This window comes from Tachysurus fulvidraco, chromosome 3, assembly GCF_022655615.1.
Source record: "Tachysurus fulvidraco isolate hzauxx_2018 chromosome 3, HZAU_PFXX_2.0, whole genome shotgun sequence".
Taxonomy (NCBI): domain Eukaryota; kingdom Metazoa; phylum Chordata; class Actinopteri; order Siluriformes; family Bagridae; genus Tachysurus; species Tachysurus fulvidraco.
In genome coordinates, this window is record NC_062520.1 from 13,615,346 (window position 1) to 13,636,240 (window position 20,895).

Here is a 20,895-nt window from a genome sequence, read left to right on the forward strand (position 1 = left end):
ATACTCCAAATCATCTGATATAGACTGTTCATGTCGTGAGAGGAAGTAATGCCGGCGCTATCCCCACCAAAGAACTTTTTTTTCCACCCCAAGCCAAAAATGGATTTTAAATTACATTTCTAAAAAAAAAGAGACAATCTCCTGTCTCAATAAAGGTGCAACTTGTGGTTTATGTTATTGTTAATATCCTGAGGTGTGTGTGTGTGTAGGTGGGTTTGTGTCATTTTTCTTTTTTATTGCTTGGTTACACATCATCCCTCTTTAATAACAGTGCCAGCCTTCATAGGTTGGTCTGAAACTGGTGAATTGAGATTCTCATTCTTTCAAAAGGATGCAGTTCTGTTCACAGGTGCCTATTTTGCTGTAGTTGATATTTGCCTGTCTATCAAACCATCTGATGATTTTTGTATAGTGACCTATAGTTATGCAGCTAGGAACATATGTCAGGTGTCAGACTGTGTTCTGTACTGATTTATACTTCGTTGGTTTTGTCCAATTGTGCAACTCATTATACAGTGTGACTCTTCCTTTTTTTTTTCTCTATCCAGGGATTTTAGTTGACCCTTGGGTGGCTGTTGGATAAAATGGATGCAGAGCAGGTGGTGGTTTCCCCACAAGATGGGGCTATCATTGAAATTATTATTGAAGTAAATTTTGTGTAGCTAAGTATGCCATGAGATGAATGTTATATTTATGTGGTAAGTTTTTTTAATATATAGCTTTGTTTGAAATTATGCAGTCAGCTTCTGTCTGCCAGCTGAAAAAAATTAAATAAAATCATCAGTATGTAAGATTGAAGCAGTGGTGGTTCACAGTATTGGCATTTTACTTTAACAGAACATTTGAGCAACTACAAATACATTCTTTAAAATACTAAAATTACTTTTTCAAAATTTTTTCAATTATTTTTTTTCTTTTTTCTACCTTTGAGTAGATCATACTACTTCTTAAAATATTTTATTTTCTATTTTGCTTGGTACCCCAATATCTATCCTGAATAGAGCCAAGCTGTGGAGTTTTTGGTATTTGGTATTCTCTGTTAAAACGATATGCCCATGAAAATCTACAAGTGGCGATGAAAAACGATCTTGAGTAGCTGAAAACACGCAGGACTCTTCTGAAGCTTTTAACCAGCCGCTTAAAGGCACGTGCAGGTTTTGGTCACAGTCTGGCTCGATTTGTGTGTTGTGGGTTTTATCGTTGATAGTCTTTGTGGAGCAAAAATGATTCGATTATTTGTGGGAGAGAACAGTTGGAAAGTCTGTGTCTGTGTATGCGAGAATTCCATCGTCCTGTCTGATTGAGCCCATGGAGAGGAAAGTGTCTGTAAGACGTGAAGTGGTTGCAGATTAGCCTGGAGTTCATAGCTCAGCAGCTCGCAGAAAGAAGTGATCTCATCTGAAAGTGACACAGCGTGCCACTGCTCCGCATTGACCTCAAGACAGAGTATTAAGCCTGGAGGGAAAAGGCAGACAGATTGATACTATGTGCCTAGAAATGTGGTAGATCTCACACTCTCTCTCCTTTCTCCTCATCAGTTTCCAAGAACATATGAGACGGGGAAAATAGGCCAGAATTGCCAGTGCTAATGCAAAGCTACATCCATCATTTCACCATATGGATGTTCGCACACACTTTTCCATCAGTCCTTATAAAGCCTGATAAAAGGAAAACCTTGGGCAGAGCCATTTTCTTGCTGTCAGCAAGTCTAAATCCTCCTCTACTCCAGCAGCCACTAGGCTACTCCGGTATACAGCAGTGCATTTCTGTGCACTAAGAGGTTTGTGCCTTATTAATTCTTTTTTCTTGTTTGTTTGTTTCTGTGCTCTATTAGTTACGCCAAAGCAGCTTTCTGTCTGGAGGAGCTGATGATGACCAACCCACACAATCACCTGTACTGTGAGCAGTATGCAGAGGTACTGTAACTGACAGCTTATTTTATCCTCTCCCTCGTCTGTCACTATGTTTGCCTGGCTTTAGTTTAATGGAGCTCTTCTCAGTTGCATGAGACTCTATGTGCCAGTGCAGCTTACTGTTCATAAAGATGAGATCATTCACTTCAGGTTTCATGTTGGCCTTACGCGTGCATCTATGTACTGTGTCTTTCCTCCCAGGTGAAATACACCCAAGGGGGGGCCGAGAACCTGGAGCTGGCCAGAAAGTATTTTGCGCAGGCACTCAAGCTGAACAACAGAAACATGAGGGCCTTGTTTGGCCTCTATATGGTGAGTCATGACTTGTGCTGAAGCTAAAGGAAAAACAAACACCACCTCTTCTCCTCCTGGCACACTGAGGTTCTGCAAGAGGAGCAAAGCTGTCTTACACCTCAGAAATTGCTGGTCACTGCTGACTCAGTCCTCCTTCCTGCTTCTCACCTTGGAAAAGCCCCGATCCGCTTCATTTGAGAAATGTAGCACTGCAGACTTTTTGCATGGCCATTTTCATGTTTATGACGAAGATAAATAAACTGCCGGCAATAAACCAATGGAAAAGAGCCGGCCGTCGTCCTGTCCAACGTGGACCAGCTGCTCGGCTTAGGACGTATCTGCGCTGAATAAGCCTTTCATCTGCGTATTTATTTAAACAGGAAGTTGTCCATTAACACCAATGGATCATTTGTAAGTGACTCCTGACATAGGAACACAAATAGCCAGCTGGGAGTAAAAGGAAGGCAGAGGATATGTGGGGAACCACACACAGACGTGCACTGTTCTCTTACACGCACGTCTGCTCGCGCACACACACACACACACAAACAAACGTATGACAGTTGCAGGAGTTCAGACATGGCTCAGGCAGTCACACAGCTATGATGTGCTATCTCCATGTGTCACATGCATGGAAGGAACTGGAATAGGCCTCCGCTGTTGGCACTCGCTGCACTTTACACGTCCAGCTGGCTTCCATCCTGTTATTACTGTTATTGGTACTCTGATAGTTAAATTGCCCACATTGTCTTAGTATGTACAATGTTGTACCTAATATTAGTAACAGGCATGCAGGAGCATTAAATTTCTCCATTGATGGGCATCTTCTTGACAAAATGTCTTGTAATCATTTGGAAATTTGATATTTGATGTTCACAGACATGTTGTACTCTGTCAGAATCGGTTCAGTATTAGATTAATGTGCAGTCAACATTTCAGCATGTCCATAGAGAAGACTTTATGCCCAGCTCTTTCATGGACTCCTCTGGGTTTTGCAGTGTGTGACTGGCTGCACTAACATGGGAGTGATCTGGGCTTTGTGGTTGTCAAGGAGAGAGCTTTGGGTGGCATGGAGTGTATGATTCACATAGTACCGCAGCAGCCACATGCCGCTTCCCAAGCGTTCGTTTCCCTGTCAGCACCATTTATCTCTGCGTATGGAGAGATGAAGCTGCAAAGGACATGGCACACCAGGGCTTTTAATGTAATCAGCAGGGAAACACTCATTTTTTCCTCCCTCTAAAGACTGTGGTATCTGTGCTTTTTTACATTCCATGATTTGCTGCTTGTTTAAACTGAGCAGCTTTATAATCTCTCTCTCTCGATTCATGCATGCAGTTATTGTGGATTTTTTTATCCTATTTTTATCTTGCTCAAATGACTATTGCTATTTATTCAGATTTTTTATTATTTTTTTTAATCTTTCTTGTCTTTCTAGTCTGCAAGTCACATTGCTGGTAGCCCCAAAGTGAGCGCAAAGGTAAAAAAGGACAACGTGAAGTATGCCGCTTGGGCTGCCTCGCAAATCAACAGAGCCTATCAGGTAAGACACCTACAGTTGCCGTTCTCTCTCAGCTCTGCCTACAGACTGGATCCACTCTCAGCACTCTTGCCCAGCCGGGCTCAGCTAATGTATTGACTTAAGCCCACATGGCCCAGCATTTTGTTACACAGCTGTTCTATGTTTGTTAAAGCACTGCTATCGATTCCCCCTCGGCATGAATCATACCAACCTGTGCCAAATTTTGGTGTCAGGGGCCAGTGAGAGGAAAATATGCACCACTAACATCAGTAAATAATAGAGGGGAGTAGGGATACTGAGAAAGGAAAAACTGAAGTTCTGCTTGGATGGTATCGTTAACATGGTTTATGCTGTTGCTATGGCACACGCCGCATAAATGTACATTTAATAGAAATAGGAACTACCATCAGGGCAACATATATTTCTTAATTTTGACAATTAAGTGTGTAATAAAGAGGTTCTTATTTAGACCACACACACTTATAGTGTACCCCCTGTGTTCAGAGTACTCCTGTTAAAACCCCAAAACCCTTTTCATGCCGTTTCATGCATGGGACATTTAGAGAACATAGGGTAATGTGAGGTATCACGGCCATTTAGTTTTACACTGATGTGGATCATGCTGGTAAACCCTATGCACCTGAAGCTCCTTTCTTTCTCCCAGTTGGTCTTTCCATCTCCCAGAAGTATTATCAGTCTCATAATCATGATGCATATTACAGTGTCAGTGGTTGGCCGGTAGAATTTCCTGACTAAATATAGCTGATATCAATCTTACTCCTTCATTTCTCCACTTTCTGTATCAGTGCATTGTCAGTTAGAACCATTTGTTTGAACTTGATAGGAAACCTGGATTTAAAGTAAAGGGCACTGGTTTAGGATGACGCTGTTTTTGTGGATCAAGCCTTGTCAGGACTGGGGAAAATTCCTTTCTTAAATTCTTTTCCTGCTCTGAGATGAGTTGAAATCGACTCCCCTAGCCAACATGAACTTTGGCTAACACAAAACCACTTTCACGGTAAACTGTGTGCAGATTTTATTTATTTTTTTTCTTTCCTTTTCTATTCTTCTTTTTTTTAAGCATATTAAAATCGGATGTGACCCAGGCACTGATGTTGTCGGTCAATGGAATACTTGGATATTCATGTCAATACAGTAACAAGCACTACTTCCCTGTTATACCCGTCTCCGTTACCTCTGATAGATTAGTTGAGGTGTGAAATATGGAAGAAAGTTGTTCAACTTTTCAAAAGCTTCTGCTTGTAGCGCACGCTGCTTGCACTTAAACTCGAGTTTGTTGTACTCTCTTAGTGTCACTTAGCAGTAAGAGAGCTGAGCTTTCTTTAACTTTTGCACTCTTTTGAAGAGTAAGCTTGTCTGTCATGCTTTGATGTGTCTTTGAAAAAGAAGTTTAATGACATCTTAGCATTAAGCAGCGTATTTCAGCTTGATGGATGTTCTAAGGTGTGGCAATGTCGAGAGGTTTACAGGACCGCCTACCTGGTGCTTAACCTGCCTTTATGTGATGGGAAAGTCAGGCCAGTAAGTCAAAGAAATGACGTACTAGGTACCTCAGTTGTTAGAAGGTCAGTGAAAATTGTTGTGACAAGGATTTGTCTGTGATTTCAGGGACAGTCAATACAGTAATATGTTCCCTAGGCTATAAGGGAGAGTATTATGGGTATAACTGCAGCACACTTCAATAAGCTTTCCATGACCAAAGGCTATAAAGAGTTTAATTGTGGAAGGCAGTATATTCCATGGCATAACATTTTTGCAATACTTTATTTCTACTTCAAAAGACTTCAGTGCAATAAATGGTGCTATTATTAAATTGTTCTACTCGCATTTCTGTCATGCTGATGGTGTCTCATTGCAGGAGAAATGCAGTGTCTGAGTCTGCACCATGTTCTTCACCGAGCACTTATGAAGTAATGAGACGTGGCCCATAGATAGACATGTTCATTTAAATTGGGGCTCGGTGTACTTAATATGTATTTATGCACAACATAACCTCCTCCTTCATACTGGACCATTGCTAACAGCTACAACAACAAAAGAATATGAATTAAAATTAGATTAAAACTAAAACTTTAACGGATGAAAGTGATCTATACAGGTTGTGCACAGAATAGTATAATAAGTAAAAGTTGCACAAATAAATAAAGGAGAAATAACTAAACATGAAAGGATGTAGGATCCTTGGGCAGAAGAAAGTAGGGCATCATACACAACAGCATGAGAACTTAAGAGACGCGTTTCTAGTTGAGCTTTTAAATCTGAAATATCAAAAGACAGACTGAAATTTTGAAAAAGTGAATTACAAAGTTTGTTACTAGTGCTGGTTAGGATTTGAAATAATCAAGGTTATTATGGTATTACTCAACCAGTAAAAAAAAAAGTCAGAGTCTGCTGGTGAAAATGAAAGAAAACAAAATGATCAAATCTTAGTACAAAAGTTTTTTTTTGAACATCCTTGTCTATAACAACACTTTAGAAAGTACTGGAGCAGAAAGTCCAGTTCTTTTGGGATTCACCTGTGAAGACTGCACATAAATTGTTAAAAAGGATAAAACACCTCATCAAGCCAATCTTGTCTATGGTCTGTATTTTATTGTTCTGTGATGTAAACTCAGTTGATAGGAGACAATAAAATAAGAGCATTTGTTATGTTACTCTGAAGGAAAAAACAAAAAACATCTTTTTTTCTGTTGGAAGTAATGCAGTTGTTACCAACATGCCAGTTCAGCTAGGATGTGCTATTTGAGGTTATTTCTACTGGACATTTTAGATTGTTATACAGTGTAATCTTTCACGACGTGTGCAAACACAGTCCATAAAAAATCCCCAATGTTACTGATATGGACGGGACTAAAATCCCAGAGACACTCCGGTAATAATTATATTACACCAGATCTCCATGTAAGACTAGTCCAATCCAAATAGGACTTGGGAGTCATGACACTGTAACAACCCTATTGGGAGCTAAAAGCATCTTTTAAACCTAGTGTGTTTGAATAGGTGCATTAGGACCGTAAGATTCTAGACTTTAAGACGCTCACGTCAGAGAATGCAGCAGTGTATCTGTGTCACACATCAGCCTATTTATCTACCAACGTTTTCCAGTAAGACAGTACCATTTTTCATAGTGTGTTTGTGTGATGAGAGAAGGTAGGGAGTAGTACTCTATTCTTCTGTTCCTCTGGGGCTGATGAGTTATCAGTGACGACACCGAGAAATGCGTTTGTCCGTCCAGAAACAGCATGGCAGTGTGCTCAGCCATGCTCTGTCTGTTTCTAGCGCTGTTTACCCAGTGAGTCCACTCTAACTACATGCTCCTCTGCTTGGCTCGTGCCAGCGCACCCACAGCTGTGACACACACACACACACACCTCGATTGGAGAGAACGCTGAGCTAAGCAATGGGCATATGTCCTCTATTTCTCTGGATGGTTCTCAGAAAGGCTAATGAGGAGAAACTGAGTGCAGGGCCTTTGGCCTAATTTATATGGGTCTGCCGTATGGCTGGGTGGAGGGATGTGGAAGGTTGTGGTGTGGCTGAAATGGTCATATTTGTCCATTTTTAATAGGGCAGAGGAGTGCTTAGGTTTACTTGGGATGAGTCATGCTGGATGGAGAAATTGTGTATGTGAGAGGTGGCATGTTTGGGTAAATAACCATAGACCAAGTGGCTGACTCATTAAGATGTGTTCCCTCCATACATTGTTCCCTATGTAGGGCAAAAGAAGAGAGAAACGCTGACCTCCGAGACTCAATTAGCAACTCAATTAGGCCACGTCAGAGTAGAATCCACAGGGGTCAGGGAGCTGGCACTAAACCTGTGGAGTTGTTCCATTCCTTATTGCAAGTTTATGGCTTCAGTTAACTGAATTCATTTGACACATTATTCATCCTTTAAAATTGGATGCAGTATGTGCAGTGAGATATGGAATGTTTTTAAATACTTGTCATTTAACATAACCTATTTGTAAGGTGATCTCTCTTTCCTGTTGAATCAAATGAACCACAGGGTTTGTGTTAAACCATGATCTTTATAGAACCATTATGAATTAGGCGATGTCCTTGCCTCAACCCTCTATTCTCTGTCAATCCCCTCCCCCTCGCTCCCCTTCTCCACTGTCTCAGCTTGCCGGCCGTGGGAAGAAGGAGAACAAATGCTCGATGAAGGCAGTAGAGGAGATGTTGGAGTCCATGCAGATCACCATGTCCTAAGCCTCAACTCTCTCCTCCTTAGCCTCGGTCACCACAACAGCATGGCAGCTCTCCCTGCACACTGAAGCCCAGCACCACCCACAAAGCGGAGCAGAGCGGACCACCCCGACCGACCCCGCCACATTCTCCCACTCTGTTTTGTTTGTTTTGGGTTTTTTTTTTTTTTTTTTTACAGTCTTTACTTGTCCAAGAGTCCAGCCTTCAAGGACCCCCAGTCATTCCACATATAAATTTTATTATAAAACTGTCGGTTTTGAAACAACGTAACAAGGGCTGAAAGATCAGGAATTGGGGAAGTAACATAAGCTGTACATAGACAGGTAGGCAGATCCAATGCCTGGGTGGGCTAATAGTGTTTTTGACAGTACAGGTAGACGATTAATATAAGATCAAGTGTGCTAATGTGAATAGACAGTGAATGATGTTTATAGAAAGGGCAGGTGTGCCTTGACCGGAAATGGGTATGTGCTTTGTCACTTCTGTGACTCATGTTCATTTTGGTAACCTGTCCTTCAAATTAAAGAGTGTCACTATTTGAACAACATGCATAAGCTTCAGTGTCTCAATGATCTGTTCTATCTAAGATGTGACCGGTGAAGCATGCATCACCCTTTTTATTTATTTTTTCCTTTTTAAAAGGTTGCTTGGCAAGTCATTTTGAGTTGACCAGCTGTTTCCTGCATGGCTGATCGGCATCTTTCCACATAACGAGAGATCAGCGGTTTTACCCGACGTTTCTCATCAGACCACCCTCAGACCAGTCTGGTGATAATGGTAATAAAGAGACTGATTATCACCATTACCATGTTCATATAATCTGCCCTCAGCTAACTATTTCTAGAGAGGCAAAATGGCTAAGGCTGTGCTGTTACCCACAGGCACAATGGAGGCATCTGCTGGCACACTTAAGTTACCTCTCATTAAAAAGAAGGTCACAGTTTGCTCTACAGACTAATGATCCAACTGGAACTTCTGGAAATCAGGAAGCAACAAAGCTCTGCCACTAATTACATAAAAACTGAACATATCCAATACATAGAACCAAAAGCGTTTTCTCCGTTTATGGCGAGCGCTGCAGAAAAGCAGGTCTAGTTTCCTACCACATTGGTTCGGTTTGTAATTGCTGAATCACATTGGGGCTAAATGAGGGTCTTATTTTCTCACTCACCCATGCAAGGTCAGCTGCTACTCCCATCTCTTTTTTTTTTTGTTTTGTTTTGTTTATTAAGTCACAGCAATTGTCTCATAATTTTACATCCAGTCTGGTGGAAAAGTTGAGCGTTGACTTTATGGCTGCTCGTTTTTTTGTCACGCAGCAAGCCAGCGTTGTTGTAAAGGGGTCGAGAGCCCAAAGTAGCAGCGGTGAAACCCATATACACGTCAGTTTTAATACTTTGGTCAGTGGATGTGTCTGTGTTTTACTCCAAATTCCATCCTACCCAAGCCAATGAAAGCCCAGAGACTGACAGAGCGGTTATTTTTACACGAACCACTGAGTTAAAGTGTGCCTTTTGAAGAGCCATCAAGGATGTTTGACTTGAGAGACAATATTATTTACATGTGGATCTTGTCTCCTTGGCAGCTGAGAGACGAGAAACTGAATGGTCTCTCTAGTAAAGGTCATTAAATGCTTGTAAGTGGTTTGTAAAAGAACATGTCAATCACTTTGATGTGTGAATGATATGTTTGAGAATTGGAATCCTGGATAAAGTTAACGCAATAGTGCCATCTGTAGTCAGGGGGTGGGAGGGTGTTTCCAAAATGGGGACTTGAATTTCTAATTTGTGCCATAAGTGAAATTTAATGGTGAAAAAACCTAAACATTTTCAAATAAAGCATACGGTATGTTAAAAACAATCACTGAGAGAAATGTAGACCAGTGTCATATATGCTTTATATATATATATATATATATATATATATATATATATATATATATATATATATATATATATATATATATATATATATATATATATATATATATATATATATATATATATATATATAAAATAATATATTTATATATTTATAGCCGGGTCCTCCTTTGCTGCTGTAACGACTTATTCTTCTGGAATTTTGGAATTCTGCTTGGCCCCATTCAGGCATAAGACCAATGGTAGCAGGCATGGTGTCCTGGAGTGAACTCAGTGACCCAGTTTTTTCTAAAGGTGTTTATTGAGGTTGAGGTAAGAGCTTGATGCTTGGCCCCATGAGTGCTTATAGACTAACAGGCAAACTGTGTGTTCATGGACCTTGCTTTGTGCACAGGGGCATTGTCATGTAGATAAAAATGTGCCTCCAACTTTGTCTCAGAAGGCCTACATATGGGATTCATGGTCAGGTGTTCACATACTTTTTGCAATCAAGTGGAATTTTAAACGGCTCCAACTAGCACAGTGCAACACACACACACACTCACACACTCTCTCTCTCTCACACTCACTCTCTCTCTCTCACACTCACTCTCTCTCTCTCTCACACTCTCTCACTCTCTCTCTCTCTCTCTCTCTCTCTCTCTCTCTCTCTCTCTCTCTCTCTCACACTCACTCTCTCTCTCACACTCACTCTCTCTCTCTCACACTCACTCTCTCTCTCTCTCTCACACTCTCTCACTCTCTCTCTCTCTCTCTCTCTCTCTCTCTCTCTCTCTCTCATATATCTATGGGCAGTTTTTCCAAGCCAGTTCACATTCCAGAATTTATTCTTTATTTTCTGGACAGTCTGAGAAAACCAGAGAATGCAAAGGACACCAACTTGGACATGGAGAAAGAAATCCATGCAGCAATCCAAGCTCAGGATTATACCAGGAATCCTGAAGCTTTCATGCAGGAATGCCTCCTACAAGTGGGTTTTTTTCCCCATAAACAATGGATTTTGTAGTAATCATGTCAGCAGTTTGCTTGTACTTGAACTAGCAATTATTAGTCATTCTATCTTGGCCTAGATCGTCTGGAAAGTGTATTCATGAAAAGCAGGTGATTCGAAACTGGTAAAGCAGATTGGATGTCTGCTTTGCATTATACATTTTAAACCCCTGCAGATTCACCCATAGTGGATATCTCAACAGCAATATTAATCACTGGTGCTCCATGTGTCATCACCATGCTGACCAGCTCCTACAGAAAAGCTAGTGAGTGTGTGAGAGTGTCACTGAGCTCCAATAGGATTTTTCACCAAGTGGATACTTGATAAAGAGCTGATGATAGTCTGCAAGTCTCTAAAACTAGAATGGACACATTTCCCAGAGAACGAATGAAGTGGAGCTGGGATTAGCAGTAAATGTATAGTCATCGCTGCTTCAGAGATGAGGAGCAAAGATCTGTTGTTTGATCAAGTATTTAAGTTGTGTTATGGTGTTTGTAGTACTATTTTTCTTAATCAGCAATGGCACATAGTCTGATTTATAATCCTCAGGTTCTGAGGAAGCAATGCGGTAAAGTATGAGTGTCAGTTTCTTACATTTACAGAAGTTCAATGCAATTTGGATAAATTTTCATCACAATGAATTCAATTTTATAAAATTATTTTCTTTTAGACGCTCCTGTTCAACGTTAAATGCACTAAATGAAATTTCCTGGAACGTTGTGTTCTCACAAGCAATGTCCTTCCAAGAACAGAGTAAGCCATGAAAAACAACCCAGACGCTTTTGACCAGAAGCTTGTCTTGTGAGTTTACCCCTCATTTACGGAATTGTCCAAGCATTTAAGCAATACCAAAGCATATTCACTACTGTGAAAGATTATTCCAGACCTAACTGATTTATTACTGGATCTGCTATACAGTGGCTATTGCAAGAAACAGTTCAGCACTCTGGGAAGGTCTTGGACGTATTCTGCTTAGAATGCCAGCATAACCCATATATCATACCCAAAGCATTTATCATATCCATTTCTGGAAATTTCCTTTTAGTTCAATGTACTGGATATGGTGAATGAAGCTTAAACTACTGAGTTTCTTATTATAAAATTATGGGATATGAGCAGTTTGTTTATGTGATCTGAATACAATCTAATATAAATGTAAATGGATTTATTGTACATAAATGAGATCAAATATAACAAACATCCGGATGACGGAGTATGCAAAAAGCTTGCAGAAAATATAGCAGTATTTTAAACTATACATTAATAACCTTGGTTTTAACTTGCTTTAGAGACTATTCCCATACTGTGGACAATAATGGGCATGCAAGACACGTTCAATTATAAGAGCAGAAACAGAGACACACTGCACTTCAGTATACTGTTGTGATGTCCACCATAATACTTTAACCCACAAATTCTTTCAATAACCATCATCATGCCTTGAAGGCATGCAGCTTGCCTTTATGAGGCATGAAATCAGGAGAAACAGCGAGCCTGAACTTTGATTCAACTTGAGTGAATGTTCTTGGTAAACACATCGTGAGTTAGTCTTTTGCCTGTGCTCAGGTTAAAGTGTGTTCAGCTCTGTGGTGGGTCTGGTGGGTCTTTGTGTTCACAAAAAAACGCATCTGCAGCAAACTGTTTAGAAATGGTAACGCTGGCATGTGCAAAGGTATCAGCACCCTAAGTGTTATAGATTCTCAGACCATTTTAAGTCAGAATTTACTCCTTAGGACTCGATCCAAAGGTCAAGAATTGTCATTATGAAAAAGTTTTCCAGAGTAGAATAAATTATTTGATCCTTCCAACCTTGTGCTAACACTGAAAAAGCATGGACTCAGTTGAATGAGGGTGTGAAAATGTAAATACAAAACATGCACAATGGCCACTAAAATGTCTGAAATTTCATGAAGTAATTGCAGTTAATGGGAAGTATAGAAGGCATTTCATGATCTAAAAGCCTAAGATGCTCTCAGGTAGAACTGCTGGTATCCTGGGCAGAAAAGCAAAGATCAACCTCCATCTGATCGCAGGATATTTTAAAAGACACAGGTTACGGTGTATGATTCTACTACTCTACAGCATTGATCACACAAATACAGTTGTTGAGCATGAGTTTCAGGAGTGATGTTCAATCTACCAGAGCTCTCCATTCCTCATGTTCATTTTTACAGTTTCATTTCTTCCTACAATGCCTACTTTCATATTTGTTTTATCTTGTTCCACCCTTTTTGTAGGTTTTTGTACAGGCTCTTAATCCCAATCTTAATCCCATGTTCCCCATGTTCTGCACATATCACTTTTGTACCCAATATGCGTGATTGAACAGTGTAGACCAGGATCAGGACTGGGAACCTGTGGTTTAGCCAATTCTGAACTTTGGGCATAAAGACAAATTTTTTTCCCATTTATCAGTCTAGTTTTTTGTACATTGAGGAAATGAATGTATGGCAGTCTACTCTCTGACACTAAATGACTTGCGTTGGATTGAAAAGCTAATATGTCTGAGTGAAACATCTACAGGTTGTTTTTAAGATATTTCTCACAAGCAAGAGTGCAGTTTCACATAGTATAAAAGAATGACTATGAAAGTTTAATGAAATAAAAGTACAATATATTTAGTGACATAAAGAGGTCCAGACAAGTTTTTATCAGTTTATATAATAATAATAATAATAATAATAATAATAATAATAATAATAATAATAATAATAAATAAAAATGATGCATTTCCTCATAAAACTTAAACATAAAACGATTTAATAAGTTTGTGCAAAATACTATGTAAAGTGTGTGTGCATGTGTGTGAATGTGTGTGCATGTGTGCATGTGCTTTTCAGCATTTAAACTAACCACCACATTATTGATGGCCTCCACATGTCCTGAAGATAACTGTGGATATACATGGATTGCTTTACCAGTAAGCTGTTCAGATTTCCTCATGAAAGAGTTTCAGCTTTTCCACAGACACCCGAGGTAATTTGCTACTGATCATTTAAACAAAAATGATAATTGAGACCTGTGGAAAGGGTTAAAAGACCCTAAAGATATGATCTAAACAACCTTCGCCCATTCTGTCCTTGTTTGTTCACTGAGGCAAATTCTCCTGCACATCTGTAGGGCATACAGTGTTCAGGGTGACAGTGCGGTCTTTTAAATCAAGGAAAGGCAGAATTTCAATACATGATATGATCCATCATGACATTGAGGATAGGTAACACCACATCATTCAATTATATTATTTTGACTTCCTATTCATTGGATTTAACAGCAGTGTTTTATTTTATCATTGTGTTCTTTAACATCTCTCATCACAGCTCATAAGGACCAGTACAGATGCGGGGAAATGAGGGCAGGCAGGCAGGCAGGCAGGCAGGCACACTTTCCGTGGAGATGCAAGTTCAACAGATTAATTTTAAAACATTGGTGCAGAGTGCAAGTAACACACTGTGGCTTCTGCTATGTCTAAATAGTTGGCCGTCTGCAGTGGCTACCATCTGTTTGTGGTGAGAAAGAAATGGCAGAGTGGTGACCGCAAAAAGGCAAGGTAATTGTGATGGGTTCCACTGAGTCTCTGTCATCCTCCACAATCATCAGCAACACGTGGCTAACTGGAGAAATTACTGTCACAATAATCCCTCGGCTGGGCTTAATCCCATCTAAGATAGGCATTCTCTCTCTCTCTCTCTCTCTCTCTCTCTCTCTCTCTCTCTCTCTCTCTCTCTCTCTCTCTCTCTCTCTGCCATTTTAGGCATTTTTGGACTTAATGTTTTGAACTGCTTTCCAAATAATTTCTTAGACAAAAAGCCACAGCTAAAGAGGGTTTATGCTGGGTAGACAGAATAATAATCTCAAACTTCTCAAATATTTGATTCAAATGTTCAATTCTATAAAATTGTTTAAATGAGGAAAATTATCTAAAATCTGCTGGCCTTTTATTTATTCCTACTTCTTCAGTAACCATTTTGTCCTGATCGTGAGATATCCAGCAGACTGTTCTGGAAACATTGAGTGCACTGAAGGAGAATTCACTGGATTGGATGCCTGTTCATATCAGAGAACCATGTGCACACTTACACTTCACATCTTGGTGCAAATTTTGAATAGACAGTCCACCTTGATTTTAAACATTGAGAAGAAACACATAGAATCATAAGGAGAACATGCATGTAGACTCCACATAGACAGTAACCCACAGACAGTAGGCCTAGTGGTGGCTCAAACCGTTAAGGCTCTGGGTTTATGATCAGAAGGTTGAGGGATGCAACTGTTAGGCCAAGCACTGGCATGATGCAACTGTTAGGCCCTTGAGCAAGGCCTTTCACCTGCTCTGCTCCAGGCATGCTATTTCATGACTGGCCTTGTACTCTGACTACAAGCTATGATGTATGAAAATAAGAATTTTGCTGTAAAGTATATGTGACAAATAAAGGCTTCTTCTAACCTGAGCTAAGGAGCGAACATGGGCCCTGTGACTGTAAGATAGCAACACCACCAGTTGTGCCGCTGTCACCCAAACTAGTCTTGATTTAAGGAATAATGCAATTTTATTTTTTATCACTTAACTATTTCTTTAATTGTTATTGCTTATGATTTTATCTACAACATATGAATTCTAATGGAGACATTTTGTGCATTCTTTTTTTCTGAGCAGTTTCAATCTGTCATCTTCATCAAGTGCTTTATACTGGTCAGAGTCACATTGTTTATTAATAAACTGGGTTCTCTAGTTTCTTCCCACCTACCAAAAAATGGCAGATGATGAATTGTTGCCCTACAATGGACTTATCAATGATGCATTCCTGACTTGCATCCAGTGTTCCCAGGATAGGCTCCAGATCCATCGCAAATCCCTGACCATGATAAAGCAGTTACTGAAAATGAAGGAATCAATGAATGTAACCAAATGTCAGTGCCCTTGAAGGAAACTTTAGTCTCTAGTCAGTGCACAAAGATCTTGGCTGATCAGCTATGTTTGGGGAGGGGGGGGTCATGTGTAAATGTAAAGATTCCCACAAAATCAAAGCTTTGGAGAACCATTCGAATATTACACTCATGTTAAACCCAATACGAATACCTGGAGAGGGTAACAACTTTGCTTTTGAACTTTCACATTTAAATAAAAAAGTTCAACCTAATAAAACACTTGTATTTTGGATCTGGATTGCATGTGGCATGAGCTCCATGTGAATGCTTCGTTTTTTTGGGGGTTTTTTTTGTTTTGGTTTTTTTTTGGGTGGGGGGGTGTGGGTGCCAAAATTTCTTGGACAGGGGGATCACAGTCCTTTGGGGCCCTTTGGTATGGGAATGGGAAGAGCACAGGGCCTTGCTATGCTCAGGAAACCCATCCCAGTTACATGTGTACTGTGTTAAGATTGACCACTTACCCCTGGCTCAGCATGGGATGCAATCAGAAGAGATTTATGAGCTTGGCTTTGTAACCCCAAACGTCTTGGAGACAGCCCTGCCATTTTTCACCTCTGACAGATCAAGCACTGACATTTTTCACATTGCTTGTCTTAACTCTTGGCTCTCCATGGTGACACAGAACATCCTTCGATGTTTCTGAAGAAATCAGAAGACACTGGTAGGCTCCCTGTAACTCAACACTCTGTGTCACCCACAATAGGAAACCCAAGAACACTAACAATAGAGAATAATAAGATACATGTTGCAGGTTCACATGTACAGTATATGTGTGCACAATATTGTGAGCTTGTTAGCTTTTGTAATAGTGAACATGCTAATGTTTTTATGGCCTTGGCATTAATTCCTATATTGTAGCTTATTGTTTTTGTGCATGAAGCAAACTACATCTACCCATAAACATCACATCTAGGAATCCTGAATGCATTAAACATTATTTTATTCACAGTACATTTCTCTGTAGTCTACTATATATTATTACATGTTTATTATATTTCATTATGTTCTACTTTTATTGTGTGTGTCCGTTTGTTATTGGCTCTGTTCGTTGTTAGAATGTGGGATGAGGAACCAAGGAAAAACATTTCACTATATTACATCACATGTATGTAATATGTATGTGACAAATAAAGAACCTCGAATCGGATCCAAGACCATTTTGTCCTGGTCATGATCGTGAGGTTTCCAGCAGACTGTCCTGGAAACATTGAGTGCACTGAAGGAGAATTCACTCTGGATTGGATGCCATGTTCTGGCAGTACCAATTTCGGTTGTATTCTATAACACAAAAACACATTCTGTTTAGGCAAGTTTGCATGTTATATAGTGTAACTGACCAAATATTACTTATTTTAGTCATTACTTAACTAAAATTACAGTATGTGGTTGGCCTTGGTGAGTGTAGCCTACAAAGTGAAAAACATCAATTCTAACCAGCAGTTCTAAATACAATTTTATCTAACAATGTGCAGATTTACAAGAAATCAGATTAGATTTTTACTTACAAAGACAGGAGAGCGGACAACAAGCTTTTCTGTTTTGGCTGAGCTTGTGTGAAAAAAAGTGTCCTTAAATTAGTTAAAAAAAAATAAGAAAACAAAACATACATTACATCACTATATGCAGTATTTGTTTCTGAGCTATAAATGTGTAGTAAGTTAAACATTAGTGTACTTTCTATGTACTTTCTAATTTCTATTTTATAAATGGAATTAGATGGAGAAAAATCATACATTTATTGTATTTGTATTTAGAGGAAAATATTAAACACGCTCAATCCAGGATGGTGATTCTTTACAGCAAGAAAGTTGCAGACCACTAACTAACTACAGGACATTTAACCATATGATTTTATTACAGATTACTCTGCTGTTGTACAGGTGGAAGAATGCAGTATTTTGGTATTACTATAAGCAGTTAATTAAGACTCTATCCTTCATTTGATTTGTTAATCACGTTATTTTGCATCAGTTTGAATACAAAATTTCCAAATCAGTGTTATACATTGTCTTTGTATACATTATGTGCTTCTATTACATGAACTTGATTAGCAGTATTTATTACAGCTATTCTTGCCCTGCTGTGAAACTGCCCTGTATACCTTTCTGTCATATGACCAGAGTGTGACTGAGTCCAGATTTTGGGATGATTACACCAGATTATACCTCAGCATATTGGCCTTGAACAAAATCATTTTCCAAACTAAAACCCTGCCATAAATTTTACGTTAGTCTGTGCCATATACAGTGTTTTTTTTAAGGCAAACAGTGAAGAAGGTCACAGCCTTGGCATTAGCACTTATATGTCCTTGGGAGAAGCAGCCAAAGCTTGGATTTGGAGTGATGTGAACATTATGGTTCACCCACGCACCCCAAACAATACGCCAATATCAAGAGGATTATGCATCCATCATGGAAAGGCGTTCCAACACTATGGTAGTGTAAGTTGCATTTGCATGAGTGTATCAAACACAGCAGCACGTATTGCCTTGGCATTGTAAATACTTTTCTTTGTGTAAGAGCACATGGTGCATGAAGGGGTGCTTCATGTTCCCTTTTTTGCAAAGTGTAGCTCCAGCAAGCCAGAAGCATTCTCATGTGTACAATACTTTACATTAGAGTCGCCCCTTGAACTGTTCCATGTTAGCAGTTCCATGTTAACCTGCACCTGAAATTTACTTAAAAAGGCCCACACGATTGAAAGGTTTGCAAATTTATTTACAACTAAAATATAAATATCCCAAACTATGAATATGGTGCACCTTTTTAAAAAAATGCAATGTGTGGTGTACAGCAACTCTAGATGAGTCACTGAATTAAAAGCCTGTGCATCATAAAAGGGCATTAGTCAGAGAAGAAAAAAAAAGGTTGGTGTGCTGGTGGGAATGTTGCTGAAAGTCATTAAAAAATGTACAAGAGACAGAAACACTGATATATACATGGTTATTATATTATAAAGCTTATTTTCCTCAACTGTGAGTGGTTTACAGGGATCTACTGTAATCTTACTACTATACTTCCTCACTGATATCCTTGCTCCACTGCTATGACTTTACAGCTTTGCCTTTAACACCTTCCAGTTATAGAGTAGAGCAATTCTTACATCCATGAGAGGTTTATGAACTCAGTAAAATTTTATTGTGCAGAGCTTTCCAACTGGTCAAGCCACATAATACCCAATCATGGTAATAAGGCTTTCTGACCTGGGTTTCAGCTGAAGAAGTGGTCTACAGTCAAAGCCAGTGAAGCAAGTTGTACCATAGAAATATTAGCAGACTTGGACATAGTCAACAGCATACAGGGTGTGTCTGTTCCAATATATTCTACACAATGTGTTTTTTTTCTCACTGCAGGGACCAAAGGATTCCATTCAAAGGTTGATTAGATTTTTTACTAGTTAATACTAGCTTGTATATATTCTCCTTGTTCTTGAGACACAGGATGCAAAGCAGTTCCCAATATGTGGCACTTGAGGATCTTTCCTTGGCCTGTTGATAGCATAATAACGGAATACATTTCATTGTTAGCACATTTTGAAAAAATGGGTCATTTCAGGAGATTCTCTATTCAAGATAATCATCCCAAAACTTCTGTATCCTTTTAACACATTTATTCTTTTTCTCTGTACAACTGTAAAGATTTAGAATATAATTAATCTGTTGTCACCAGATATGAAGCTACAAAACCCAGATAACACACTGCAACCCAGAAATGAATAAATAAACTTAAACCCCTTCTTCATAATTGAATTAATTACTCTTTCCTACATTTATAAAAACTAGACCAGCTCTTGGCAACATATATTATTCACTGGGATGTGATTCTGACTCAATATTACTGTTACTGAACACTGAGGCCCATTATACATGAATCTTCCTTATCACCGCCTATAGACGTATTGTCAGCGACCAGGAAGAATATGCTCTGCTTTTATACATTTTTTCCTTGTTTCTGAGCATCACAACTAAGCTTCCCTGCTTCCATGTAAGAAAGCAGGGAAAAGGATGAAAGGAAGGAATGAGTAGTATATAGAGGATCCGACAAGAAAATGAGGTGTTGATGCACTCTAAATTGTCACTTTAAAGCGATGTCACCTTGGTTACTTCTTGCCCAGCTGTGTTGCTGGTTACACATCATAACAGCTCTGTATGTACAATGTCGATTCAGTGATTACACCCTGATAATGGAACCCATTAGTGTACATGCACGTCACATACTTAAGTGTTAATGTTCTGGCCCATACAAGCTTATATGGGCATGTGCTATGGAAATTCATGCAGGTTATGCCTGCCTTTAAGATAAGAGTTTAATTTGTACTTATTTCTAATAAATTTTTATTTATTGTGTATATGTTGTTCTAATCCTTCAACTGTTTACTGCTTTTGTGTTTTGCGAGGGATAAAGGCTTATCTTCAATTTGCTTTCATTAATCTGAGCATAAATTGATATGTTCTTTAGGAGAACTGGCTAACTGAAGTTTGGGAAGTTTAAATGTAGAAGACAACGTTTTTCCAGAGTCTCTCTCTCTCTCTCTCTCTCTCTCTCTCTCTCTCTCTCTCTCTCTCTCTCTCTCTCCCCCCTCCCCCTCCCTCCCCCAACCATCTCTGCCAACTGCAGATGTGAAAATCCAAAGCCAGCATCAGTGCATGTCAAACAGTGTTCAGGAGATTCCAGTAGTTCAATTCAAACCCACTGTTCTAGTCAATAAAATAAAAATATAACAAGAAGCATTTTGTTGTTGCTGCTACTGACTGTGGATACATTTTAAAGCCAAAAGGTAAAAAGATGATGATGATAGAATTTAGTGTGTCCTCCCAAGCCCTTGGCATCTCCTCCAAGTTTGTGCAGGATATGATTTAGAAAAAAATTTTTTAGAACATAGAAATGTCAACATTTTTTCATTTAATAAACTATGGGAAGAAAACCACATATAAAGGCAAACTAAAATCTCCTAGTATTTGGAAAGTCTTATTTATTGACAGGTCAGTATCTGCACTTAAGCAGCTTCATGATAGCTGATTATATACACTCACCTTCCACTTTATTAGGAACATCAAACCTATACAATCATGTTGTCTCCAATCAGTCAAACATATAGCAGCCGTGCTATATATCAAATCATTTCAAAATGTTCATATGAA

At 39.2% G+C, this 20,895-nt stretch overlaps 1 protein-coding gene and 1 long non-coding RNA gene across 2 annotated transcripts in view; both read left to right on the forward strand.

The window, feature by feature from the left end:
* Positions 1-8,505, forward strand: part of emc2 (ER membrane protein complex subunit 2) — a 32,460-nt gene extending 23,955 nt beyond the window's left edge. The window contains exons 8-11 of the mRNA XM_027149295.2: positions 1,835-1,916; positions 2,115-2,225; positions 3,646-3,750; positions 7,875-8,505. Coding sequence (XP_027005096.1) covers positions 1,835-1,916; positions 2,115-2,225; positions 3,646-3,750; positions 7,875-7,961 — 385 coding nt within the window. The 3' untranslated portion in view covers positions 7,962-8,505. The remainder of the gene's footprint in view (positions 1-1,834; positions 1,917-2,114; positions 2,226-3,645; positions 3,751-7,874) is intronic.
* Positions 8,506-11,992: 3,487 nt separating this feature from the next.
* On the forward strand, positions 11,993-16,066 carry LOC113644444. Its single transcript, XR_003441001.2, has 3 exons — positions 11,993-13,805; positions 13,950-14,043; positions 14,147-16,066. It is a non-coding gene; the product is annotated as an uncharacterized LOC113644444 (long non-coding RNA).
* The last annotated feature ends 4,829 nt before the right edge of the window (positions 16,067-20,895 follow it).